The sequence below is a fragment of the Lissotriton helveticus genome, chromosome 9, assembly GCF_964261635.1.
Source record: "Lissotriton helveticus chromosome 9, aLisHel1.1, whole genome shotgun sequence".
NCBI classification, from domain to species: Eukaryota; Metazoa; Chordata; class Amphibia; order Caudata; family Salamandridae; genus Lissotriton; species Lissotriton helveticus.
The window spans coordinates 934,420,066-934,442,762 of record NC_136070.1 but is presented as its reverse complement, the minus strand read 5'-3'; the positions used below and the strand labels follow the sequence as shown (position 1 = coordinate 934,442,762).

The following is a 22,697-nucleotide window of genomic DNA, read 5'->3' as shown; positions in this document are numbered from 1 at the left end:
CCAGTGGCTGTGGGGACAGATGGGGAAGGAAGAGCTGTTCAGTGAGAAGGAATGAACTCACCTTGCGGCCTCATTATTGGCAGTAGTCGCAGTTTGCTGAAGGGTTAACAGATGAAGTTTGTCAATTAAAATGAGGGTTGCTCTTACTGTTTTCACTCTGGTATTAGCGGTTACAGAGCTCCTTCCCTCTACCCAATGGTGATAAGTGGTTGTAATTTAGATGTCTGAAATGAAGGGTACTCACCACACGCCCCCAGCGATTCCAGCAGCTATAGTGAGCCCCCTGCACAATGAGCTGGATGATGTAAAACTTGTTGTTGTTATGCCCAATGTTGGTCTGATTCAGAATGCAGTCATAGTCCTCATAGACCTGGAGAAAAGGGAGAGAGGAGTGATGTGAAGGTGATGTTGTACTCTGGCAAAAATCCTCGCTCTGAAATCTAAAGGAGCCAAGCATAACAAGGAGGACAAAACACCTGTTGAAAAGTCCTCCTCTGTGTTGGGTAGTGTCTCTTCACCCTCTACCTAGGATGGTAGCAATTTACAAACCCCAAAGATGAAATACAGAAAGTTCTTCTTTCGAATGTATTAATTAGTTATTATTTTTTTTTAACAGTAAACGGCCCAAGTGATGTTTATGTAAAAAATGCATCTGCTGGGTTATAGTGAAAGCCTCTGTAGCTCTAGTTCTGCTTGTGATGAGATTATAGAATTCGTGATGGGATGGCCCAAATTTGCAAAGAACTGTGGCACGCCATTTAAACATTGGATGACCTCGCCTGACATATGACGTCCGTGCATTAGAGCAGATGCAGAATTTCATATCAATCGGTATTTTTATTTAAACCCATTGCTTCCGAGTTTACTTGCTTGAGTTTCATGGTCCTAATCAATCATCAGAAGAGAATGTGTTGTCAAATTGGTGCTGTCCAGCATGTAACTCCCTAGGTATCTCCAGTCATGTCCATTTTTGAGTCAGATACACAAACCTGGCTCAGATAATCATACAAAAAAAATCATACTGCAACAAAAGTCACATGTTGCTTGCAGCCACACCATTTAACATATTTGGAGATAGTAAGGAGTTCTGACAAACCACTATCTGCACACCAGAACTGACAATCAACATTTCAGTAGTTCCACTCTAAAGATAGTATAAAGGGACCAATGTAAGTAGGCACTGGTGACAGCAAAGTGGTCCAAGCAAACGCTTGGGGTGATCATGACAACGCTTGGATTGGCAGACCCGTGGAGGGAGAGAGCAGGTAACGCACTTGGTGTATCTTATCATAATTTTAAATACAACCATAAATCTAGAATTGATTACGCTCTGTTTAGTTATTCATTAAGAGAGACCCTGAAGGATTTAGTTTACTTGCCCTCGCATCTATCAGATCATTCCGCCATCTCTTTTTCATTAAAATTAGTTCAGCAAACCTCACATACGTCTTGGTCATTTGACCGTACTATTCTTTTAGAGGAAGAAGAAACTGACCTCCTCATTCAAGATGCCAAACTTTTTATGGACATCAACATAAATTCAGCTCAGTTGGATATAGTATGGGAGGCTTATAAAGCAAATTTACGAGGCCACATAACCAACAGGGCCTCTTATCGAGGGAAAGTATACAGGGCAAAGATCGCCAACATAGAACAGGATATCGCTCTCCTTGACCAGCGTATCGGTTCCGGAACTGGGACCAATGAAGAGCAGAAACAGCGAAAGGATTTAAAGGAGAAGCTAGATAGTATCCTCCAAGAGAGGGTCGCAAAGAGATGGGCAGCTAGCAAACTCTCAAACTTTGAATATGGAGAATCCTCGGGCAAGGTCCTTGCCTGGAAAATTAAATCTGACCAGGCCAAAAAACACATCAAACATATTAGTGTAGAGGGGGAGACATATGAAAGATCTTCCACCAAAGACATCGGGGAAGCATTTCTCGAGTTTTTTCAGCAAATCTATAAGGAGGAGATCTCGGATGACCCGATGTCTAAGTTCAGATGGTTAGAGAAGATAATTCTTCCCACTCTCACCCAAGAACAAAGCGACCGGCTTGACAGACCAATCTCGGAGGAAGAGGTGAGCGAAGCTATTAAAAAGGTGAAGCGGGGTAAGGCGGCAGGCCCCGACGGTCTCCCCGGTGAGTTACTTCGGGTCTTGGCACCCGAAATAGTTTCAGTACTTACTAGACTCTTTAATGACATCTTAGTCAAAGGAGCCACCCCACCTAAATCATGGGGGAGGCAACAATCGTCCTGATTCCGAAACCCGGGAAGGATCCGGCTAAATGTGGCTCTTATAGGCCAATTTCGCTTCTAAATAGCGATTATAAGCTCTTTACGGCTGTGTTGGCGACCCGGCTGGGACGCGAAGTTGGCTCAATAATCCACACTGACCAGAAGGGCTTCATTCGAGGTAGACAGCTTTCAGACCTTACTTATGACTTAATCGGGGCAGTGGATATTGCCTCAACTTTCTCCCTTCCTTTGGCCATTATGACCATCGACGCAACAAAAGCGTTCGACAGAGTAAACTGGTCATATTTAGCTGAAGTCATGAAGAAATTTGCAATTGGACCTAATTTTCGGAGGGCTATAGGTCTGTTGTATGCTAATCCCAGTGCGAGCATTTTGGTAAACGGTGCATGTACCCAGCCCTTTCAGATTAGTAGGGGAACAAGACAGGGGTGCCCCCTATCCACCCTACTTTTTAATATCTATATCGAACCACTTGCACAATCCTTTAGGGATGATCCAAGAATTTCCTCATTTGAATATGGTGGTTGGGTAGGGCTCTACGCTGACGATATAGTAATTTACACCAGTGACCCATCAACTGCCTTCCCCATAGTGGTTGAAAAGGCCAAAGAATTTGGAAACATATCTGGCTATGATATCAACGCTGAGAAGACGGAGCTCATGACGTGGAACATTGCTAAACCAGGCGTTGTGGTGACACCCTCAATTCGTTACCTCGGAGTTAAAATCACGCAAGATATTGACACCCTAGCTAAGACTAACTTAGATCTGATCTTCCGAGAATGTAGGGCCCTATTGAAATCCTGGGTGGGTCTTCGACTGTCAATTTTTGGGAAAGTCAATATTGTGAAAATGTCTATCCTACCAAAACTGACATTCATTTTTAATTCCATCCCTTTGGCTTTTGACTCTAAGCAACTTCATAAATGTCAGCAGGAAATTAGTTCTTTCATTTGGGGCAATAAGGCTACAAGGTTGGCCTGGAAAAAATTGAGAAGGAGGAGGGAAAAAGGAGGGCTTGCTCTGCCAGACTTGCAGTACTATTCTTGGGCATTCCAGCTTTCCCATACAAGAATGCTCTTGAAGTCACCAGATATCTCTTCAAAAGGGAGATTGTTTAAGGCAATGCTGGTGGGGGCAAACCTCTCGCTAGACGGGTTTCTATTTAAGTTTGGAGACCGAAAGTGTTTTAAAAAGGTGAGGCTTAAGACTCTTTTAACACTATTGAAGTCATGGGTGCAAATTAAACGTAGAGTGAGGCTGGCATATTTTTCCAACTACGCTCAGATATGGGACTCTCCTGGGCTCCCACTGTGCTTGCAAGACTCCCTGGCAGTCTCCTTAATTGAAGCTGGGTTCTCAAGATGGGGTGAACTGGTATCTGGAGGTATCTTGATAGAGTGGGAGGAGCTTAAGGAGAAAGTAGGGTTAACCCTGTCAAGATTCAAGTACATCCAAATCAGCAGTTGGGCCAGAGAACTAATTAGGAAAAACTCTAATATTGGGAGACTCAGCCCCCTGGAACAGCACCTAGTCGAAAAACAGACAGGAGGTAAGGAGGTTGCATTTTGGTACTGGTCCATCTTGGAGGAGATAGATGGGGATTTCAACCTCCCAAAGGAGCTCTGGGGAAGTGAAATTGTGTCATTAGATGAGGATATGTGGATAAAATCCTTCTCTCTTTTGTATAAACTTGTTAAACCCGCCTGGTTGAGACGAAACCATCTGTTCACTTTACACCGGGCATATCTCTCCCCTTTACGTTTATCTAAATATCAGGATGGGAAATGTTGTAACAAATGTCAACTTCCAGCAGCATCAGATACCCACATGTTTTGGGAATGCCCTCACATAATTGCTTATTGGAAAGAGGTTAAAGTCACTCTAGACTCAATTCTCAAGACCAACATTCCTCTAACCCTATCATTAGTAATTTTTGGCTTTGATCAGAACATCATCGGGGTAGCGAGGTTCTTCTTATTCTATGCCATCCTTCTGGCAAGACGGCAGATATGTATACATTGGGTGGATACCATCCCCCCCCGCACATTCCGCGTGGCTAACGTCACTCTATGAAACATCCAAGATAGACTTGAATAGATCCTGTAGATCCCAGTGCCTCACATTTTGGAAACTTTTGATAGATTGGAAGTGAAGCTTTTTGATTTTTTTTTTTTTTTTTTTTTCTTTCCGGCCTATGGGGTTTCCCCCCCCCCCCCCCCCCAAAGATCCGATGATTAAGCCCATCAACTCCATGGCTCAGTATAGTGGTTTGCCCCGACTCCGTAATTTACCTACTGGCCAAACAGGCATGAAGTTGCCTAGAGGAGTGTTAACAAGGTGCACCATAACTCCCGCCAATTCGCAATAAGTGCTGCCTAGTTTGTGAAGCGGCTCAATTACCAGGGCATTGCTCCCAAGGCAGAGAGGTGGTTGGTGGGTTTTCTTTGCATCTATGGAACGAGTGTCGGGCAGATGAGGATTAAAAAAAAAAAAAAAAAAAAGTGGTCACAGGGGTGAAAGAGCAGAGATTAGGGGATGCAACCAAGTTTAGTTTGGATATCAAACATTGTTATATGGCACCTTCCAGAGGACAGGAAGAATTTAAGACACTGAACATGAGCATAAGCAATAGAAGAATTTGAGAACTCTGCATGACATTACTGTAGGAAGCTGGTTCTTTATATAGTGGCCCAAAATAAGGTACACTGTGTTAAGAGTCCAGACTAACCCCAGTTTGCTGACAGAGGCAGAAACGATAACCTAAATGCTCTCTTTTGTGGTAGTGTGGGTGAACAGACAGGCTTATAAGAGGGTAGAGCGAAGCATTTATTGCACACACAGAGGCAGTAAGTGAGACACACACTCAAAGAAATCCTACACCAATTTATAAAAATAACAGTTATTAGTCTATGAATTTAGATGCCAAGATCATCTAAATCAGGTAAGCACTTTGAGTTATGAATTTTCATATGTTCCAAAAGTTGACATCAATTTCTGGAGCTGAAATGTTATCCTTTGGTGGAAAACATTTCGCATTAGGGTACTTGTCAGCGACTTACGGGACCCTTCCGCTGGACTTAAAGTGAGTATGAGGCACAATCCAAGGCCACTCCAATAAATCACTTCGGGGGGCTCTGGGGCATCCGGGTAGAGGCGTGTTAAGGTGTCAGGTATTCCATTCACTTCAATGGGGAACGTTCTGGTCAGACAAAGGCTGCAAGGTGGGACTGCAGTGCCAGTCCGGGGTTTCCCACAGGGGGGCTCAACCCTTGAGATGCTCAGGCATGTACAGACACCATTGGTCCACTTCTCGGGCTGTGGGGCTCGGGTGCCATGGTGTCTTTAGGCATCAGGTTCGGTGCTAGAGTCACACGCGGCTGCAGGCAGGCCTGTAGAAAGAAGCTGCAGGTGGCGACCGGAAGTTTAGTTTGGCCAGACCCAAAGATGTGCTTGGCTCTTGTGGGTATGAGGACTCTATCGGCCTAGTCACCTCCCTTGGATTTAAGATGTGGAGTGCGGGTACAGAGGTGCTTTGAGGTGTCAGGTAGTGGCGGTCAGAGGCTCACTCTGTCTTGGTTTCGCGGTAGAGGGGCAAATAGGACAGCTGGGCCAATCTTGATGTAGGTCTCACTGTCCTTGAAGACCCTCGGCATGCAGGTCGGTCTTCCTCGGTGTTGGTATCCGGTCTGGACATTATAAGCCTTGGTTGATGCAAGGGGTCTGGTACATCAGGTATTGGTGCTGTGCAGCTCTGGTTGGTCCGGAGGTCTCTATATTTGGAGGGAGGACGGATCTGACCTGTGGGAGCACGGAAACCTCTTCCTGGGTGGCTGTAGTGTTGGTAGTCTCAGTAAGTGGCAGGGCTGTGAACCGGACCTTGCCTTTTTCGGTACCTGCGGCTGCATGGGAACAGCTACTCTACTCCAAGGGAGTTTCTTTGGTGATTGGTGAAGTACTGGCAGCCCTCTGGGTTTCTTGCAGTCTGTACAGAAACCGGACAAGTCAGTTGCTCCACGAGGATCGGGAGCAGCAGGCAGGCTGGCAGGGTTGACGCCAAGTCAGTTGTGCTTCTCTCTTCTCAGATCAGCAGTCTGCTTTGTCCACTCCTTTGTGCCCATCGAAATCTGAAGTCCTGGTATCAGGGGGTGTACTAAATACTCAATTTAGGGCCATTAAAGGGAGAGAGGGGTAATAGTAAATGGGTTACTTACTCCTCCCTCCCTTAGTCCCTGGATGACCCCTTCCTTTGGGGAATGGGCATCACCTTGTCCCAGAATTCCTAATTCCACCACACATATGATGGTAGAATTCCTACCTCTGTGTTTATTTTAGGCTGTCCATCCTAGAGGTATGTCCAGCCTGGCAGTGCAACACGCCCCCTGCAAAGCTAATTTTGCCGCTGGTCCTGGTGCCCAATGGTCCCCGGGCAGGGCTGGCATTTCCCCTGTCTGGGGAAGCCTTGGGTCACATATCAAAGGCAATAGAGGCATCTGAAGCCTTCGGCCCTGATATGCTGATTTACTAGCCTTCCTGGAGGAGGAGCAGGAGGAGTAAACACCTCCCTCAGGAGCAGGCATTGCTTAGTTTCTGACCTCTGAGACCGTGACTCAACTCCTAGAGGGCCAGAAACTCGTTTGTGGTGACAGGCTGGACTGGACTAGTCAGTCAGCACACCAGAGGGCATATAGGGATCAGGGGGTACTTCTAAAAGGTACCCTCAGGGTGAAGGTATTATAAATCCATTTCTAGAATCAGTTTGGGTTTATTATTATGAGGTGTTTGATACCAAACCACCATATGTTTCAGTGAAGCCATTATGTAGCTGGGAAACTCGTTTTGATTAGTGCTAGTACATACCTTAAGATGGCTTCCCTGTTCGCTTGTACTGCGATTCATGGAATTGGCCAGCACAGGTGCATATCTGCTCATGCAGATATGTCCTCACATGTAATCTAATGCACTAGGGCTGTAAGGCCTGCTGTAGGGGTGACTTACAAATAGTACACGCAATGATTGGGGGCATGGCACAAAGGTGTGCCCCGTGCTGCATTTTCACTTTTTAGAACACCTTGGCACGCAGCTTGCAGTGGCAGTCTGTATGAGTTTGGTGCTGGGTCCCTTAGAGGGCCACAAGATAGGCTGCAGTTCTTAGGGACCCTCTTTAGTACCTAATTCCTAGGTACCAGGGATACCACATACTAGGGACTTACAGAGGTGCTAAAGGCCTAGTCGATTGGGGATCAATTGACCAGCTACATTGTTCTGGCGAAAGAATGTTGGCACTGAGGATCTGTATAGCAGAAACCCTGTGCACTTCTGTCAAATACCAGGTAAAAACTGTGTGTCGGGGATGGGGTGGGGGTTCCTATTAATAATACAATTTTTTAAAAGGAGGTTTCCTACAATTGCTTCTCAGTGAAAAAGACAGCCTTCAATGTATATTTTCCCAAAACTGACAACTCTTAGTAATAGGAACCTCTCCTCATAGGTGGATTACTACATTATTTTACTGCAGTCCCAGAGAGGGTAAATATGTGGATTAAGGGCTCAAACAGTGTGGCAGAGTGAAAGCCCTAAGCCTTAAATTTCTTCACTGAGTGAAAATTCTTCATACATCCCACTAGTGAGCATCAAATATGTGGGATGAGTGAGAAATGAGTTCCCAATCAATGTTGAGATCTGTCTCTTCAATGATCTCTTATGTACAAGAAAATTGGATGTGCTCTTTGTTGACTCTACTCTTTAACTACAGGAGAAAAAGAGGTGCTATGTGTATTTTCCTGGCTCTCTGGCCTCTGAAGTGGAGCCTCAGCCTATTAGCTGGCTTTTTTTGTAACACATGTGGAAGTGGCGATTTTACCCATTCTATAGCTCTCTTACACCTCATTGGAGGAAAGAACCGTATGTAATCTCTTACATACATGGAGGTGGAGAGCCTCTACATGATCTGCAACCCTCTTACCTCTCTGTGGGCATTGGTAAAATACTGTTTCCCCAGTTCTTGTAGCCCAAAGGGAAAGATGAGCAACTATAAGTGGAGGCTCTCACATCCTAGCAGAGGTGCTGGGTAATTATCCTCTCTCTTACGCCCAAGGAAGGGGTGGTTTACTAACTATACTCTAGCTGTCTCATCTCTATAGGGAAGTATAAACTCCCAACCTGTTCTCTGGCTCCCTTACTGCTCTGGAAAGGGTAGGCTCTGCCTAATCACCTGCTCCCTTACCTCTCAAGGGAAGTGGAAACCCTTTCTCCTTTCCCCAAGCTGCCTTTCAACATTCGTAGAAAATGGACTTACAGCTATTATCCAGCTTTCTTGGAAATACAAGCTCTCTATTATTAGGTTATTAGGATGAGGGTTTGACAATTGTGGGTCTTTGTATTCTCTGGCTCCAAGTATTTCCCAGCTCCCTTACCTTTAGCAGAAAAAGCTGCTCTCTCCCCAAGCTATAGCTCTCTGGCTTCTCTGGAGATGTGGTGGTCATCTCCCTCTACTCTAGCAACTAGGGGATAGTTCTTACTTCTCTGAGGACGTAGAGATGATTTACCTTTTCCCTAGAACTCCTATCTCTTTAGGGATATGGAAACTCTCTACCAATTCTTAAGTTCTCTTATTTGCTGTGGTAATTAGAGGTGTTCTGGCTACTCTGTCCTGCTAACCTCTCTTGCAAAAAGGACCTCAGTACATACCGTGGCTCTCTCACTTCTCAGGGCAAAAGCTTAGGTATAGCCTCAATTCTAGAGTCTATTTAAACATGCCTCAGATTCAGAGAGGGACATCTCATACCCTACTGAGGAGAACAAACCGGCTTTCTTCGCGTAAGCAGGGACCCATGTCGCACTATCATCCCTTCCTCATTGGCTGCCTTCCACTTCCAAAGGCCAACCATATTTTAGCTCTCAGAAGATAGTCCTTCCTCTGCCCCTAGGAGGGACACACTAACTGAGTGACCTGTCTTTCATATACGTTTTAGTGGGCTGCTATTTTGCTTTATTTTCTGAGTACCGTTTTGCACCTGCCCCTGGTCGAGTCCTTAAAAGGTACTCTTCGAGTATTTCTACTGCTTAGTGGAGTGCAACCAACCTCACTTGCTCCTCCATCCCTCTGTAGTGCCCACAAAGTTCTCAGAGGTCTGCAAATCTTCCTCCCGGAGTGGAGGCCTTAAACCTTTTTTGGACCACAGCCCTTCCACTTCTATCTGTTCCAAAACAAGCAACATATCAGGAGCTAGTTTCTTCTCCTCAAGATACATATCCCAAAAATGTCCCAATGTAGGAACCACCATTTTCACTCTTGCCAATTCTATATTGGGAGATTCTATTTTTACTAGCTCTTCACCTTCTTTAACAATTCTTTCTCTCTAAACTTTTATTTGTACTAACTTTCCACTTCATCGTACCTCAGCCCCCGTATCACATTTACTTCCTACACTGACTCAGTGGACCACTACATGACGGTCAACCAATCCTACCTCACAGTGGCTCCCCTTAAACCCTCATGAGATTTACAACACAGTCAGAAGGCTGGAGGGCTCAAAAGAAAGGTGAAGTTGTTAAAGAAAAACTAGAATAGTTGAAAGACAGTCAAGAAAAGCATACAACCACAAAGTAAAAACCCTGCAACAGCACAGACCTTATAAAACAACTATGAAGGATGTCAAAATGTTTCACAACTTAATAGATTCTAGAAGCACCATGACAAAGTAAAAGAACACTTCAAAGTAATTTCCTAACTTCCTGGTAGGACTGCAAGCTCTGGAACACAATGTCAAAGGAAAAAAGGATTACCAGCAATTGTCATGATTTTTGAAGGTAGAGCGAGAAAAAGAAAAAAAGAGAGCGAGAAAAAGAAAAAAAGAGAGCGAGAAAAAGAAAAAAAGAGAGCGAGAAAAAGAAAAAGAGAGAGCGAGAAAAAGAAAAAGAGAGAGCGAGAGAGCGCGAGAGAGCGAGAGCGCGAGAGAGCGAGAGCGCGAGAGCGCGAGAGCGCGAGAGAGCGCGCGAGAGAGAGAGCGCGAGAGAGAGAGAGCGCGAGAGAGAGAGCGCGAGAGAGAGAGCGCGAGAGAGAGAGCGCGAGAGAGAGCGCGCGAGAGAGAGAGCGCGAGAGAGAGAGCGCGAGAGAGAGAGCGCGAGAGAGAGAGCGCGAGAGAGAGAGCGCGAGAGAGAGAGCGCGAGAGAGAGAGCGCGAGAGAGAGAGCGCGAGAGAGAGAGCGCAAGAGAGAGAGCGCAAGAGAGAGCGCAAGCGAGAGCGCGAGAGAGAGAGCGCGAGAGAGCGAGAGAGAGAGAGAGAGAGAGAGAGAGCGAGAAAGAGAGCGAGAGAGAGAGCGAGAGAGAGAGCGAGAGAGAGAGCGAGAGAGAGAGAGAGCGAGCGAGAGAGAGAGAGAGAGAGCGAGAGAGAGCGAGAGAGAGAGCGAGAGAGCGAGCGAGAAAACAAATTACTGTGATTCTACCTCTTTCACTTTCTCCATATCTCATGGAATGCTGCACTGCATCATATCTACGATGACATGGCTGGAGAGCACTTCCAATTCTGAAGGATAACACCACTACTTATCTCACATAGGCAACCCTCAACACAATCTTTCAATCCTGCATAACAAAGTACATATAAATGCATAGAACTTTAGCCTTGCAATATGAATGCCAATAAAACACTCTCACCTCTACATCACTTGCAGGGCATGCTGAGTCCACCTTGGCCTTCACTGCCTGCTTAGGGGCACATTTCAGTGCTTCCAGAGCAGAACGGAAGTTGTCTGGCTCCTCCTCCTTTTTCACCTTTTTCACACTGTCGGGTACCTTGGCTTTGGTGGCAGCCTTCCGCTTGGGTGGCATGGTTTCGGATTGGAGAAGGAGGCTGACCTGTCATAAGGACAAATGGGAGGTTTTGGTCAGGGAAGGCCCAAATATAAAGAAAAGATTCTCAATGATATATCAATTACACTGCTGAAACTTCAAATTAAAGAGTAAAACTACTGCAGAAGGGATGAAAGAAGTGGAACACAACCAAAGCGCAGTGCCTGCAGGCAGGTTCAAACAGGTCCCCGGTCAGTATGTCAAAGTGCAGACAAAGTGATAAAAGAATGAGATGAAAGGACTAGAATGACCCCACCTGAAAACGACACACACCATTGTCTGGTGCATACTTTAGCAGTTTCCAGTAAAGTTTCAAATTTCACTTTCAGTGTATGTTCCCACAGACAACCCCACACTATCAAATGGTAGTACTGTTTCTGGACTCCTGGTGATGGCTTTTTGTTTTGTTGTAAATAAACGGCGATTAAGTTGAGCGTTAGCGAAAGACATCTAGTTTTTTCCGTTATCTTGACATTTGTTATGGCATCCATTTTGAATCCGTGGCAGCCATTTGGTCTGCCACATGCTACCTCGTGTCGACCATGTGCGTTGTCCTACCTTTCTGCTCATGGCCTCTAAACTGCCCGGCAACAAGCTATTAATAGCATCTCTGTGTTCTCTGCTGACCGTTAGGGTCTACATCTGTTAATGGTTAGCCTTAGATTGGAATGTGTTAACCGAGACCCCCAAAACTGATAGCTCCACCCACTGATCGATTGTGCCTCTCGATATTACCATGTTATGGACATAAAATGTGCTCTTATGCTTTGTACCGCCTTCTTTTGGGCCCCTGTGTGGGTATAAATAAACCATGTGTTCAGTAGCCCTTTGTGCTACTTCTCGCAGTGCCGAAGGGTACTGGTTGAATTTTAGCACCACCTCATGAGGTGTAATAAACGTTATGTTTTGCATTTCCAGTTTCCGTGCCAACTTTTTCCTTTGGAGTCTGCGGACTTTTGTGCACAGAAGGGCGAACCCTTTGCACTAGCGGGCCTGGCTGAGGTCTGCTACGACAGTTTTTAGCTATAAACATAGATTCTGATAACAGATAAGGCCAGCCAGACTCATCCTGTCTGCCACTACCCGCCTCTTGTTATCTTTTAAGACCAAATGTGACCCTGTTTTATCTTTCTTACACATTAGCAGGCCAGTAACCACAGGGGGCGGGCCAGCAGGGCCCAGCACCCCCATTTTGATGCTTTGTCCCCCAAAACGTCTTTGGGAGTATGCAATTGAAAAGGAGATTTTGAAAGAAATGCTTTGTACAATCCACGCATTTTTTGTCTTGGGAGAAACACAGATTGTAAGCTAAAGTGTGCTCCAGTTAAGAATCATTATTTCTTAAGAAAAATACTCAGCATTCTTGTTATGACAATGATGAATCCAACATCCTCTTCCCTTTAAACACTCCAATTTCAGAACGTGATGATTTGTGTTTCAACAAGTGGCTGGAAATTGTACAATTCTCAAGTATAACACATGCAACCTGGACTAGAGTAAAAGTAAGAAGTCCATATTAGTATTGCATCTGGAAATTAAAATGCAGGCGTGTTGCTGGGAATCACTTTCAGGAATGCATGAACTGCGGATTAGAATTAAAAACGCAAAGCAGTGATACATTAAATATGAATGAACCTAGAAACAAAATAAATGAAACCATTTAACAATCGTAGTTTGGGACACAATGTTAGAATTCATAAAATGTAAATTAGAATTTGGAAAAAGAATTGTATTGAAATATACTTTTTTTACGTAGCAAGGAGCCTGTCCCTCGCAAGGTCTAAATTACATTTCTGGATAGTCTGGTTTCATTATTTACATACTGCTCCATACCAGTGACAAAGATATTGAAGCACACAATTTGTATCAGCTGCTTGGTGCATGAATGAAAGGGTGGTTGTGTGGTTTGACCTTTATTGGACATGTTTGGTGAAGAGTGTGAGGTATAATAGTAGAGGATGTGATGAAGAACCAAGTCTCGGCATCGGCTCAACATCCTGTGACTCCGGCCAAATCACTTAACCTCTCTGTGTCTAAAATAAATAAATGTGACATTGTTTAAAGCAACTGGTGCTCTTGTAAAGCACTCCAATATCTTCGGGTTGAGTTTGCGAGATATAAAACTGTAAAAATGTAAGAATATGAAAAAATTAATTCAAATATGATGACGTAGTGGGGACACGTCACATGGAGTTTAGCTGCACAAAAGTGTTGCAGAGGGTGTAAGAAACACTCAGCCGCACCTGCATGCACTCCAAATGTAACCCATTGTTTATGTCCATCAGAATGGACATGGAATACAGCGCTGACCAACTACCAACCACAGACCATACGTAGAATGGAGGCATTGTTAAATCACAAGTAGTATTAATAATAGGATAAGTTTTCCCTGCCGTACATTATAAAGATATTGCAAGTCACCAAGGAGTTCCCAGACTATATAGAGGAGCAAAGCCGAACGACAAGTATAACATCCTCCTTCCTGCAACCATCTTAAAACCTTAGACCTAGGTAATCAAAGATGTTACAAAATGCAGCACAACAACCACATTTGCTGCACCGTGATGCGTGACAAGTAAAGAGGAGACAAGCAGCATATCTACAGAAATATGGGACTCTCCTCCTCTCTTCCTAGTGGCAACGCACAATCAGGCTGCTGAGTGCCACGCATACACATCTGCGTCATTTTGCAATGGCATCTGCATGAGTCTTGATTATGTTTTGTACTGGAAGGGCACCTTTTCAGTGCAAAATACTATGTATAGATTAACTTTAAAACCTATCCCACTTCGGATGTATGCTATGCAGTGCAGCAAACATGCAAAGTGGGAAACGTTAGGAGAAATAAGAGCATTTCTCCTTTTAATGCCAGTTTCAAAACAGCATTATTCTTGGCACAAAACCCTGCCTACTATTGTAAGTAAATAGGGTTTTACCATTAAAAAAATGGGTGGTTGCATGAGAACACACACATACCACCCATGCAAAAACCCCTTTGCAGTGCAACACACATGCCAAGTGGGAACAGGTAGGTGAAATAAAAGAATTTCTCCTTTTTAACGCCTGCAGCCCATTCAACACCCCCCTTTGCAGAGTAATGCAAAACTAAGGGCTTCTATACATTTATTTTATTAAAGTTTTGTGCTGGAAAGTAAATAAAAAAAAATTTAAAAAAAAAAAGAAGAAATTGCACAGGTTTGCGTCACTTTTGTGACACAAAAGCAGCACAAAATGTTTGGTTATCTGTGCCTTGGTGTCTCTCTTTCATGTTCAATACAGATAAGAAGTATGAAAGCAGAATCTGTAGTGCGAAATTAAGCACACAAAATGCACATGATAATTTTTTCAAAAATATAATAGAATCAGGCTAAAAAAGCTGCGGATCAGATTGTGTAGAAACTTGTAGAGATTCCAACTTTCTTGCAATGACCTACAGTGTGTAAAAAAAATAAACACCTTTGCATGAATATCTCTTCATTGCTGTTCACCTTTTCTTTTTAGAAAAATATATCAAAAGGAATAGCCAGCTCCCATTTTCATTGGTTAAACTGCCTTTTATACTGGCTGCTGACAGCAGGCATTCTGATATCTGAACTCAAATATAGTAACTTATATAGTTGAGCAGCTATGTTGTTTCTTTATTATAGATGACTAGAGGTGTCCCAACCCAATGGTTATAAAGAATTGTGGCATGGGCATTTATACAGGGATTGGAGGTTTCAGCACATCATGTGAAGTCTGTCTAGAAGCGTCAGGGAGAAACAGAAGAGCAACTAATTGGAGGTGATGTTACTAGATCAAAGGATTGATGTATAATGTTCACCCAGTAGAAACAAAGGAGTAATCCAGTGGAGGGATTGTTAAACTACAGAGGAGTCTATCCATGTGTGACATGGAATCAACCACCAAAACAGTGGTGTATGGAGTTCACCCAGGGTGGAGTCGGGAGGGACTCGGAGAATAGAAGAATAGAAATGGAAGGGAACCAAACCCTGGCTGAAGCCCTTGCATGTATGAGGCCTAAACAGGGAACACACCACAGACAGACAAATGTATCCTTCTTCCATTTAGATGAATGCTGAGATGGACACAATGATGGGAGAGATAAGTGAGATGAGCATTATTCACCAGGGGGAGGGAGGAAGGGTTGGCCTGCAGCAGGCTCAACTACTTCACCTGCAGGTGAATAGAGATATTAAGAGACCAGCGCAGGTAGTCGGCGTAAGGCAGGGAAGGAACAAGAATGTGAGAAGTTGGCCTGATGTATGATGTTCACTATTCTAGTGAGCACCTTGTATCAGTCCAAACAACCCTTATGGTGGTGGTTGTAAAGCCAACCTTATAGATAAGCTTTCCTAGGGGTAGCATGGACCTAAGCAGTCTTAGGCTTAACTCTAGAGGGCATGTGAAGCCAGCTGTTTTACCATATGCAATCCTTTTAATACCAAATGAAAGGACACCACACAAGTTATATATTATAAAAATATATGTATTTATTACTAGAATAATCCCCTGTACTCTTTATGAGGACAGAGGCACAAGCGTTTAAACAAAAGCACAGTTAAAGATACAAAAGTTGCACAATTATAGATAGGTTAATCAGAAAAGGCCACCTCACATTGGGTGGATGTGTATCCAGATGTCATTGGAATACAGCCTCTTTGTTAAAATACCCCTCACACACCAAAAGGGCCCTTGGTGTCATGCTTCATCATCGGGGTCTTCCCGTCCCGCTGCGGGGCAGGGCAGTGCTGCGACAAGCGGATACGCTGGAGCACCTTTTAGATGGAGGTGCTATGTGTTAGGAGTGAGTGTCAGTGGGGTCAGGGGTGATATAAGGTGTGAGTTAAAAAATACCTGGCCTAGTGGAACATTTTTTTTTATTAAACACTGGCTGGTATTATTAAAAGAAAAAAGTGAAGCGGAGAGATGGAGCAGGTTAATGGGCTCTCTCTCCTAAGTGGGTCAGCATGTTTCGAGGCGCAAGGCCTCTTCGTCAGGACCTAGGGGAGATCCCCCTGTCACTCACTAATGTTTCTCCACACAGGTAGAAAAAGGTGTATGTACAAAAAGTGAACAAAAAAGGACTATGTGAGTAACTACAATTTAATAATTACAACACATATATGCTACCACACTAATAATGTAGTTTGCCTGCAAGGTAAGAATAATAGATTAAAATGCGCCGATCCCAAGGTGCGCTTAATTCTAATTTACCTGTAATAGAAAATGAGAAACACACAGAAATATACAAGATAGGGGATCATGCGTAAATAGTGAGGATTGTTGAAGTATTCCTTCAGAAAACACACAGTCAGTCACACACTTAGTAAGTAACACACAGATATTGAGAATAGCCAGGGGTTAGAGGTATTGAAATGCATACTTATCAATAGGGGGGTCAATGCCTCATAAGCCAGCATAAGACTGAAGGGTATGGTGGGGTCTCAACTGCAGAGAGGGAGAAGAGGGAATAATAATGTAAATCTGTCCCCAAAGTAGTATAGTTTAGCTCAACCAGGTTAGGCTGGGATACAGGCTTCATCTCAGTGGAGACGGCTATGCCGTACTTACTGTGCCCCTAGCACGCTTGTGCTTCCTCCTTCGTCCGCGGCTTCCGTGGATATGAGGGAGGCAGAGGGCGGCGTGTTTATATATCAGGTAGTAATTGGATAATTGATCAATTAAGCGTGGCGAAAAGCCCGCCGAATATACAAGGGCCATACAGGTAAACAAAGCGGGCGGCCATGTTGGAGTGTTAGGTAAAACCTATAGATAAGGGTTTCTCAGATCGGGTACCCGATTACTGTCGGTTGTTGACACTTTGCTTAAGTCTGAAGCAAATCATAGCCAGCCGGGTTGACGAACCGGGAAGGTAAATCCGCAGCGGCGCAAGGCGCAGTCCGTTTAGTCACCGCGCATGCGCCGGAGCATCTGCACCTAGCGCATGCGCGTCGGGCAGTCACTGATTCCTGCGCGCATGCGCACAGTGATCTCCGCGTTGTGTCCCCAGTTGACACTCGCGCTAGTACAGACTTGGCAATACCTTCAGGTTAAACACATGATGGCTCGAGAAGCGGATATAAATGGAAATGAATACCTTCCACAATGATATGTAGACTGCATCTAAATATGTGAATGGAACTGCAAAGTCCCTTGTAAGAGGACTAGTGGGGTTAGAGTTAAAATGGTGCTGTGATATTAAAGACGAGGATATTAAAGAAAGAGTGTGCCAATCGTTATGATGTATTCATGTATATACACACACATTAAGTTACAGGGGGTAGGGTTGGTTTGGAAAGGGTGGGACCTATGGGGAACTTTTGTAGTACATATATGCTTCAGTGGCCATTCTTTCAAAAGGGAAATTTTCTTTTTTGGAAATAGAGGTGTCTGCAGTGGCATCACGTACAGCGAGCTCTAAGTATTCAATTGGGACCACGGGATGTCATCGTTCAAGCCAGTGCGATGTGTCCCCAAACGGAACACCCAACGTTGTTCTTTTGATAGAAGGTCTTTATCATTGGGGAAGGCCTCAATGACAGTCCACTTAAGGTCATGGACACTGTGTCCTACAGTGGCAAAATGAGCAGACATTTTTGTGGTTGACCTTTTGCAGCGTACATTGCTGCGGTGTTCACCCATTCGAATTTTCACGGGTCTACTGGTCATACCTACATACTCCTTGTCGCACGGACAAGTGATTAAGTACACCACGTTGCGACTGTTGCAATTTGTGAAGGCTCTCTGCTCCCATGTAGACTGGTTAGAAAAAGTGATACTCCTGCTCTTCTTTGTGTATTGGCAAGATACACAGGACCCACAGGGGTGGTGTCCACTGATCCCTGCGACTCTAGAGGGTTCGATTGCACCTGTTGTTCTTGGTCTTGTGTGGACCAGGAGATCCTTTAGGTTCATTCCCCTCCTATGCGCAAACATTGGTTTGGGAAAATCCAGTTGGCCACATAACACCCTCCAATGTTTGTTCACGATCTTCGTGATCTGGTTGGAGTTGGTGTTGTAGGTGGTAACGCAGATGGGGCGTAGATCTGGTTCTTTTGCTTCCGTGTCGTCCAAGAGGGCTTCCCTGTTGTTATTGCGAGCACGCTTGAGGCCTTTACGAACAATGTTCGCCGGGTACTGTCTGTTCAGGAGTTTGCACTCCAGGTCTGCTGCTTGAGTTTTGAAATCTTCTATGTTGCTACAGTTACGCCGTAGGTGGAGAAATTGTCCGTACGGAAGGTTCTCACGCAAGTGGCGCGGGTGGAAACTACTGTACAGAAGTAGACTGTTCTTGGCTGTGGGTTTGAAGTGAGTGCTAGTTGCAAGTTTGCCTCCTTTAGGGAATATGTTCAGATCTAGAAACACCAGATTTTCGTTGGAAGCAGTGTGAGTAAATTTCAGGAATTGATCTTGCCTGTTAAGCCAGTCCATGAAGCAGATGACGGAGTCCAGATCGCCCTTCCAGATGACAAAAATGTCATCTATGTACCTCTTCCAAGTGAGTACACGATGCCTATGGGGATTGCTCTGATCCAGAATTTTGGTAGATTCCAGGTGGTGTACGTAAAGACCTGCCACACTGGTCTAACAGTAGAGGCCCGCGGGATTCGGGTGCAGCGCTAAAAGCATACGCATGCACCAATGCAAAGTTAATGGTGCGTAAAAGTTACAAAGTTACTGTTTTAGAAGTCTTCCGACTGGACTAGAACTTCCCCACATTAAACTAGGCCACTAGAGGTGTAAACCACTATGGGAGCACCGGAGTACTCTCGTTACCTCACCCACACGAAGCGGGTGCATAGATGCCAAAGTGTGTCGGGTTTCGTCATGGAGTTCTATGGAGCCTGGAGATGAAGATGCTGCAGGCGGCCAGTAGAGAAGAGTCCTGTTGGATCCAAGGGTGGATCGAAGATGTAGAGTACCTGAAAGCAGAGGGGACAGAGTCTGGGTCACTAGCCAGTGACCAGGATGGAACCAGGAAGGAACCAGGCGATGTCGGGCGCGATCAGGTGGTTGTCGAGAAGCTCGTCTCCGCTGCCACGTGGACTCTGGGGCATCGACGATGACCAGGAGTGGATCACAGACTATCCCACGAAGGCTCTCGCTGTCGGCGGTGTCGGCCGGTCCCACGTCGCCTCCACGGGTCTCAGCTTGGCTGTGGCTCGGGCTGTTGGATGTCTGGGAATCCGGTTCTTGTCGATCTCTGTCGCTCGAGCTCCGGCGGGAGCTGCAACAAAGCAAACCGTTGGGTGCTGGATGGTGCCTGTTTGCACAGGGTGGTCACTCCTTGACCACAAGGGAGATTCTTCAGTCTTCCACATCGAGTGGGATGTCGAAGGGTCCAGAGTTTCGTTTCAAAGTTTCAGTCAGGATTATCTGATGTCTATGGGCACAGCTCCTCCCTTTATTTCAAATCAAGGGGCTGGATCACCTGCTAGGTCCCTCCTATGGGTGGGACCCAGGAAGGGGGTGGTTACACCCTTTCCCTTTGTCCAGTTTCGCGCTAGAGCTGAGGCTGGAGTGCCCCAGCACCGGTTTGAACTGGGCTGTGCATGGGGAGCCTTGTGCGCCCCAGGCAGTGTCTAGTTTCACTCGCCCTGCCTGCCTCAATCCACTATCTCCTGTCTGGGGTGGTGTAACACCTCCCTGTGACAGGATACCATTTGTCCAGGCCTCCCCTGCCAGAGTTTCGGTCAGCAGAAGGAGGCCAGACTCGTGTCTGTGGCAGCAGCATTCATTTTGTGATGCAGAGGTCTGGTTAGATTTAACCGCGTTTAAGTAAAGTAACATGTCTTCTCCCTCTAGAAGGGTGGAATGCTACCCCCGTCGCCAGAAATGGCGAGGGGGTAGTATTCCAAAGTGTATGACACCTTACACAACATGTTTTGATAAAGCCAAACCAAAGTTAGCAATAACCACGAAGATTAGAATGCACTTAAGAGTATATGGTATGGCAATATCCTGGAACAGCTATAAGGACATTGTTCCGAAAGCTGCAGACGGGCTCAGCTCATGCTAGAGAACCAGCTCACATAAAACCAAGCACTCTGCCTCCAGGATTGTTAAGGCCTGCCATAGGAGTGACTTATAGGTGTATATGTGTCCAGATATAGGTTTAGACATAGGTATTGAGGAATAGGAATTCAATTAGGCCTTACACGGGGACATAGATTGTAGTCTTTTAGTTAGTGTTCAGCGTGATGCAACTAATTAACATGCTATGTACGGCCCCTATGGCATAAGACACCCTTTTAGTTACACTCTGTCATCCTTTATGAAAGTCATACTCTAACCCCTTCTTGTAAATAGGTTCGCGCCGCTTAGCAGGACCGGCGCCATTTTAGTTAGTCAACCCGTAATGCTGTTTGTAAACCTCCATGGCTCTGCATTTTTTTCGTCTCCCTGTTCTCATGAGAAATAGCTTAACATATGTAGCAAGCAGCTGCTTCTGCTTTTGGACCCGTCAAGGTTGTAGGAGGGGGAAAGCCAGATAAGCACATTCTTGCTAGCGCTGCGGACTCTCACCGAAACTACCAGAAGGGAGTCGACCAGCATGACCTTGCTATACTGAGCTCAGATAGAAGCTTTGTGTTCCATATATGGTCATATCCCTTGCCACCTCCTGTACCAACTTGTACTTTTCCATCTTAGGTAACGGTTGCAAATTGTGATAGTATATATGTGTTGTCCTGACAACGTGCCAGCAGTCTCCTCGGCGGTCCTCGGGGTGTGAGGTCGCTGGGAGCTCCTCTGGCAGAGTATTTTTGCTAATAAACGATTGAACTTTCTACACTGCCAATCGACTGATTATTGATGAATGATATTTGATAATTGTAAGTATAATCCTTTGGGGGTTGGTGAAATTTAGGTACTTCAGTTGGGGATTCCGCCAGGGACTCCGCGTTGGGGTCGTCCCTCCGTATCTGGAAAAAACCTGGGACATTACGAGGGGTATTCTCGGTCGGGGGGGTGGACGGACCAAAGAAAAAGGGTTGCTCCGCTTTTCCGATCAGGAAAAGCCTTGGCTGCTAGTGGCCCCACGCCGGAGTCCTACGGGTGAAACCCGGAAGAGCAGATCGATTGGCAGTGGAGCAATTTGCAATCGGACCTGAGTGCACCAGGTGAGTGTTCTGTCTTGTTTCATGACGGATATCCTTTTGCATTTGGGTTTGGAATTTGGTGGTCATAGACCACGGAGATCTCTGTATTTTGGAAGGGGGTCTGACGGGGCAGTAGTGAGACTGCACGGGCGGACACCCCTATTTTTGTATTTGATAGAGATATGACTAAGACGCCTAAGTGTGACTTGTGAAGAGTTCACACCTGGCCGGACCGCCCTCTGAAATGCTGATGGTCATACTTGGGTAGCACTCGGACAGATCTGGAGCGGTGCTTGAAAAAGCGGGCTAAGCCAGCATAGTCCGGGAGGTGAACCAAGAAGGCCATTGGATGGTCGGTAGGACGGTCTGTGGTTTTGAGAAACCTGTGTGGCTATCTCTAGGCAGCCCTTATGGTGAGGCCGTTTTGATCTTTGGTTCTTGGCTTTGAAACTTTGGAATATACCGGTTCTCCACAGACGAGTCGACGGGCTCTGTTTTCTTTTGGATTTGGGCTAGCATTGGTTCGTATTGGTTCGTCCTGTCTGTGTTTTATCTGTGTTCTGTCTATGTTTGCCTGTGTTCAGGATTGTCATATGTCTCTTGGGGTATGAATGAGTGTTTGAGTGAATATTGGACATGGCCATGTGTGTGAGAGTATTGTAAATAATAACTTGCCTTTTTCCTTCCACAGCTACAATTAGAACATAGCAAAGCAATGCCGTGCTTCAGTAAACTATGTTTTGGCTGTACCAGCCGAAATAGCACTAGATTAGATGAAAGTCAGCCAGCCCCTCCGGAAGGTACTCCCAGTCATGACATGTACTGTAAGCACGGGATTGGACCCTTGGTGTTTAATCGTATATGGCACTAGTACACCAAGAATAATGTAGAATTGCAGTGGCCATTAACAGGGTCTTTCGATGAGAAAAAGATCAATTATTTGCAGGAACGTCTGTTCGCGAGACGCAGCAGACAGTCCATGTTCGATACCCTGAGGACATGGCAGAAAGAGGCCACTCGTAGGAGAATGAGGTCCGAGAAATTAGTAAAAATGAAGGAAGGACAGACCATTACTCAGAAAGCAATTGAGCATGACAAAAACGAGACTGAGCAGAACATTGAGTATCTAGATAGACAATTTCGGTTGCAGGTAGACAAGAGTTATGTTGCCCGTAAGGAAGCCGAAGATGAGATAGAAGACCTGTTGGACGTTCGCCGCCCAACCCCCCGCCATATGCTCCACAGCGTATAGATCCGGCGGTGCCTCTCTTGGCACCCACAGCCCCTGTAGCGCCGGCTCAAGGGGGAGCCCCACCCCGGGCTCCCGCAGACGTGCCAGGCACCGTTGCTTCCTCTGTTAGGAACTTAGCCACCCTGATCCCTGACACATGGCAGCCCCTTGGGGCAGCGGGTGTCTCCCCGATGGTATTAACAATGCCTAGCCCCATGGGGACTTCCCAGTCAGCCAGCACGACCCCCGAA

At 45.6% G+C, this 22,697-nt stretch overlaps 1 protein-coding gene across 5 annotated transcripts in view; it reads right to left on the bottom strand.

Annotated features, from left to right (window-relative positions):
• PARP3 (poly(ADP-ribose) polymerase family member 3) overlaps positions 1–22,697 on the bottom strand; it is a 506,125-nt gene that overhangs the window by 112,245 nt on the left and 371,183 nt on the right. For 4 of the 5 annotated variants that reach the window (XM_078661159.1, XM_078661156.1, XM_078661158.1 and 1 more), the window contains 2 exons: positions 10,918–11,118; positions 245–370 (listed from right to left, as the gene is read on the bottom strand). The exons of the other annotated variant lie outside the window; for it this stretch is intronic. In XM_078661159.1, coding sequence (XP_078517285.1) covers positions 245–370; positions 10,918–11,091 — 300 coding nt within the window. In that variant the 5' untranslated portion in view covers positions 11,092–11,118. The remainder of the gene's footprint in view (positions 1–244; positions 371–10,917; positions 11,119–22,697) is intronic. 5 annotated transcript variants of the gene reach the window in all.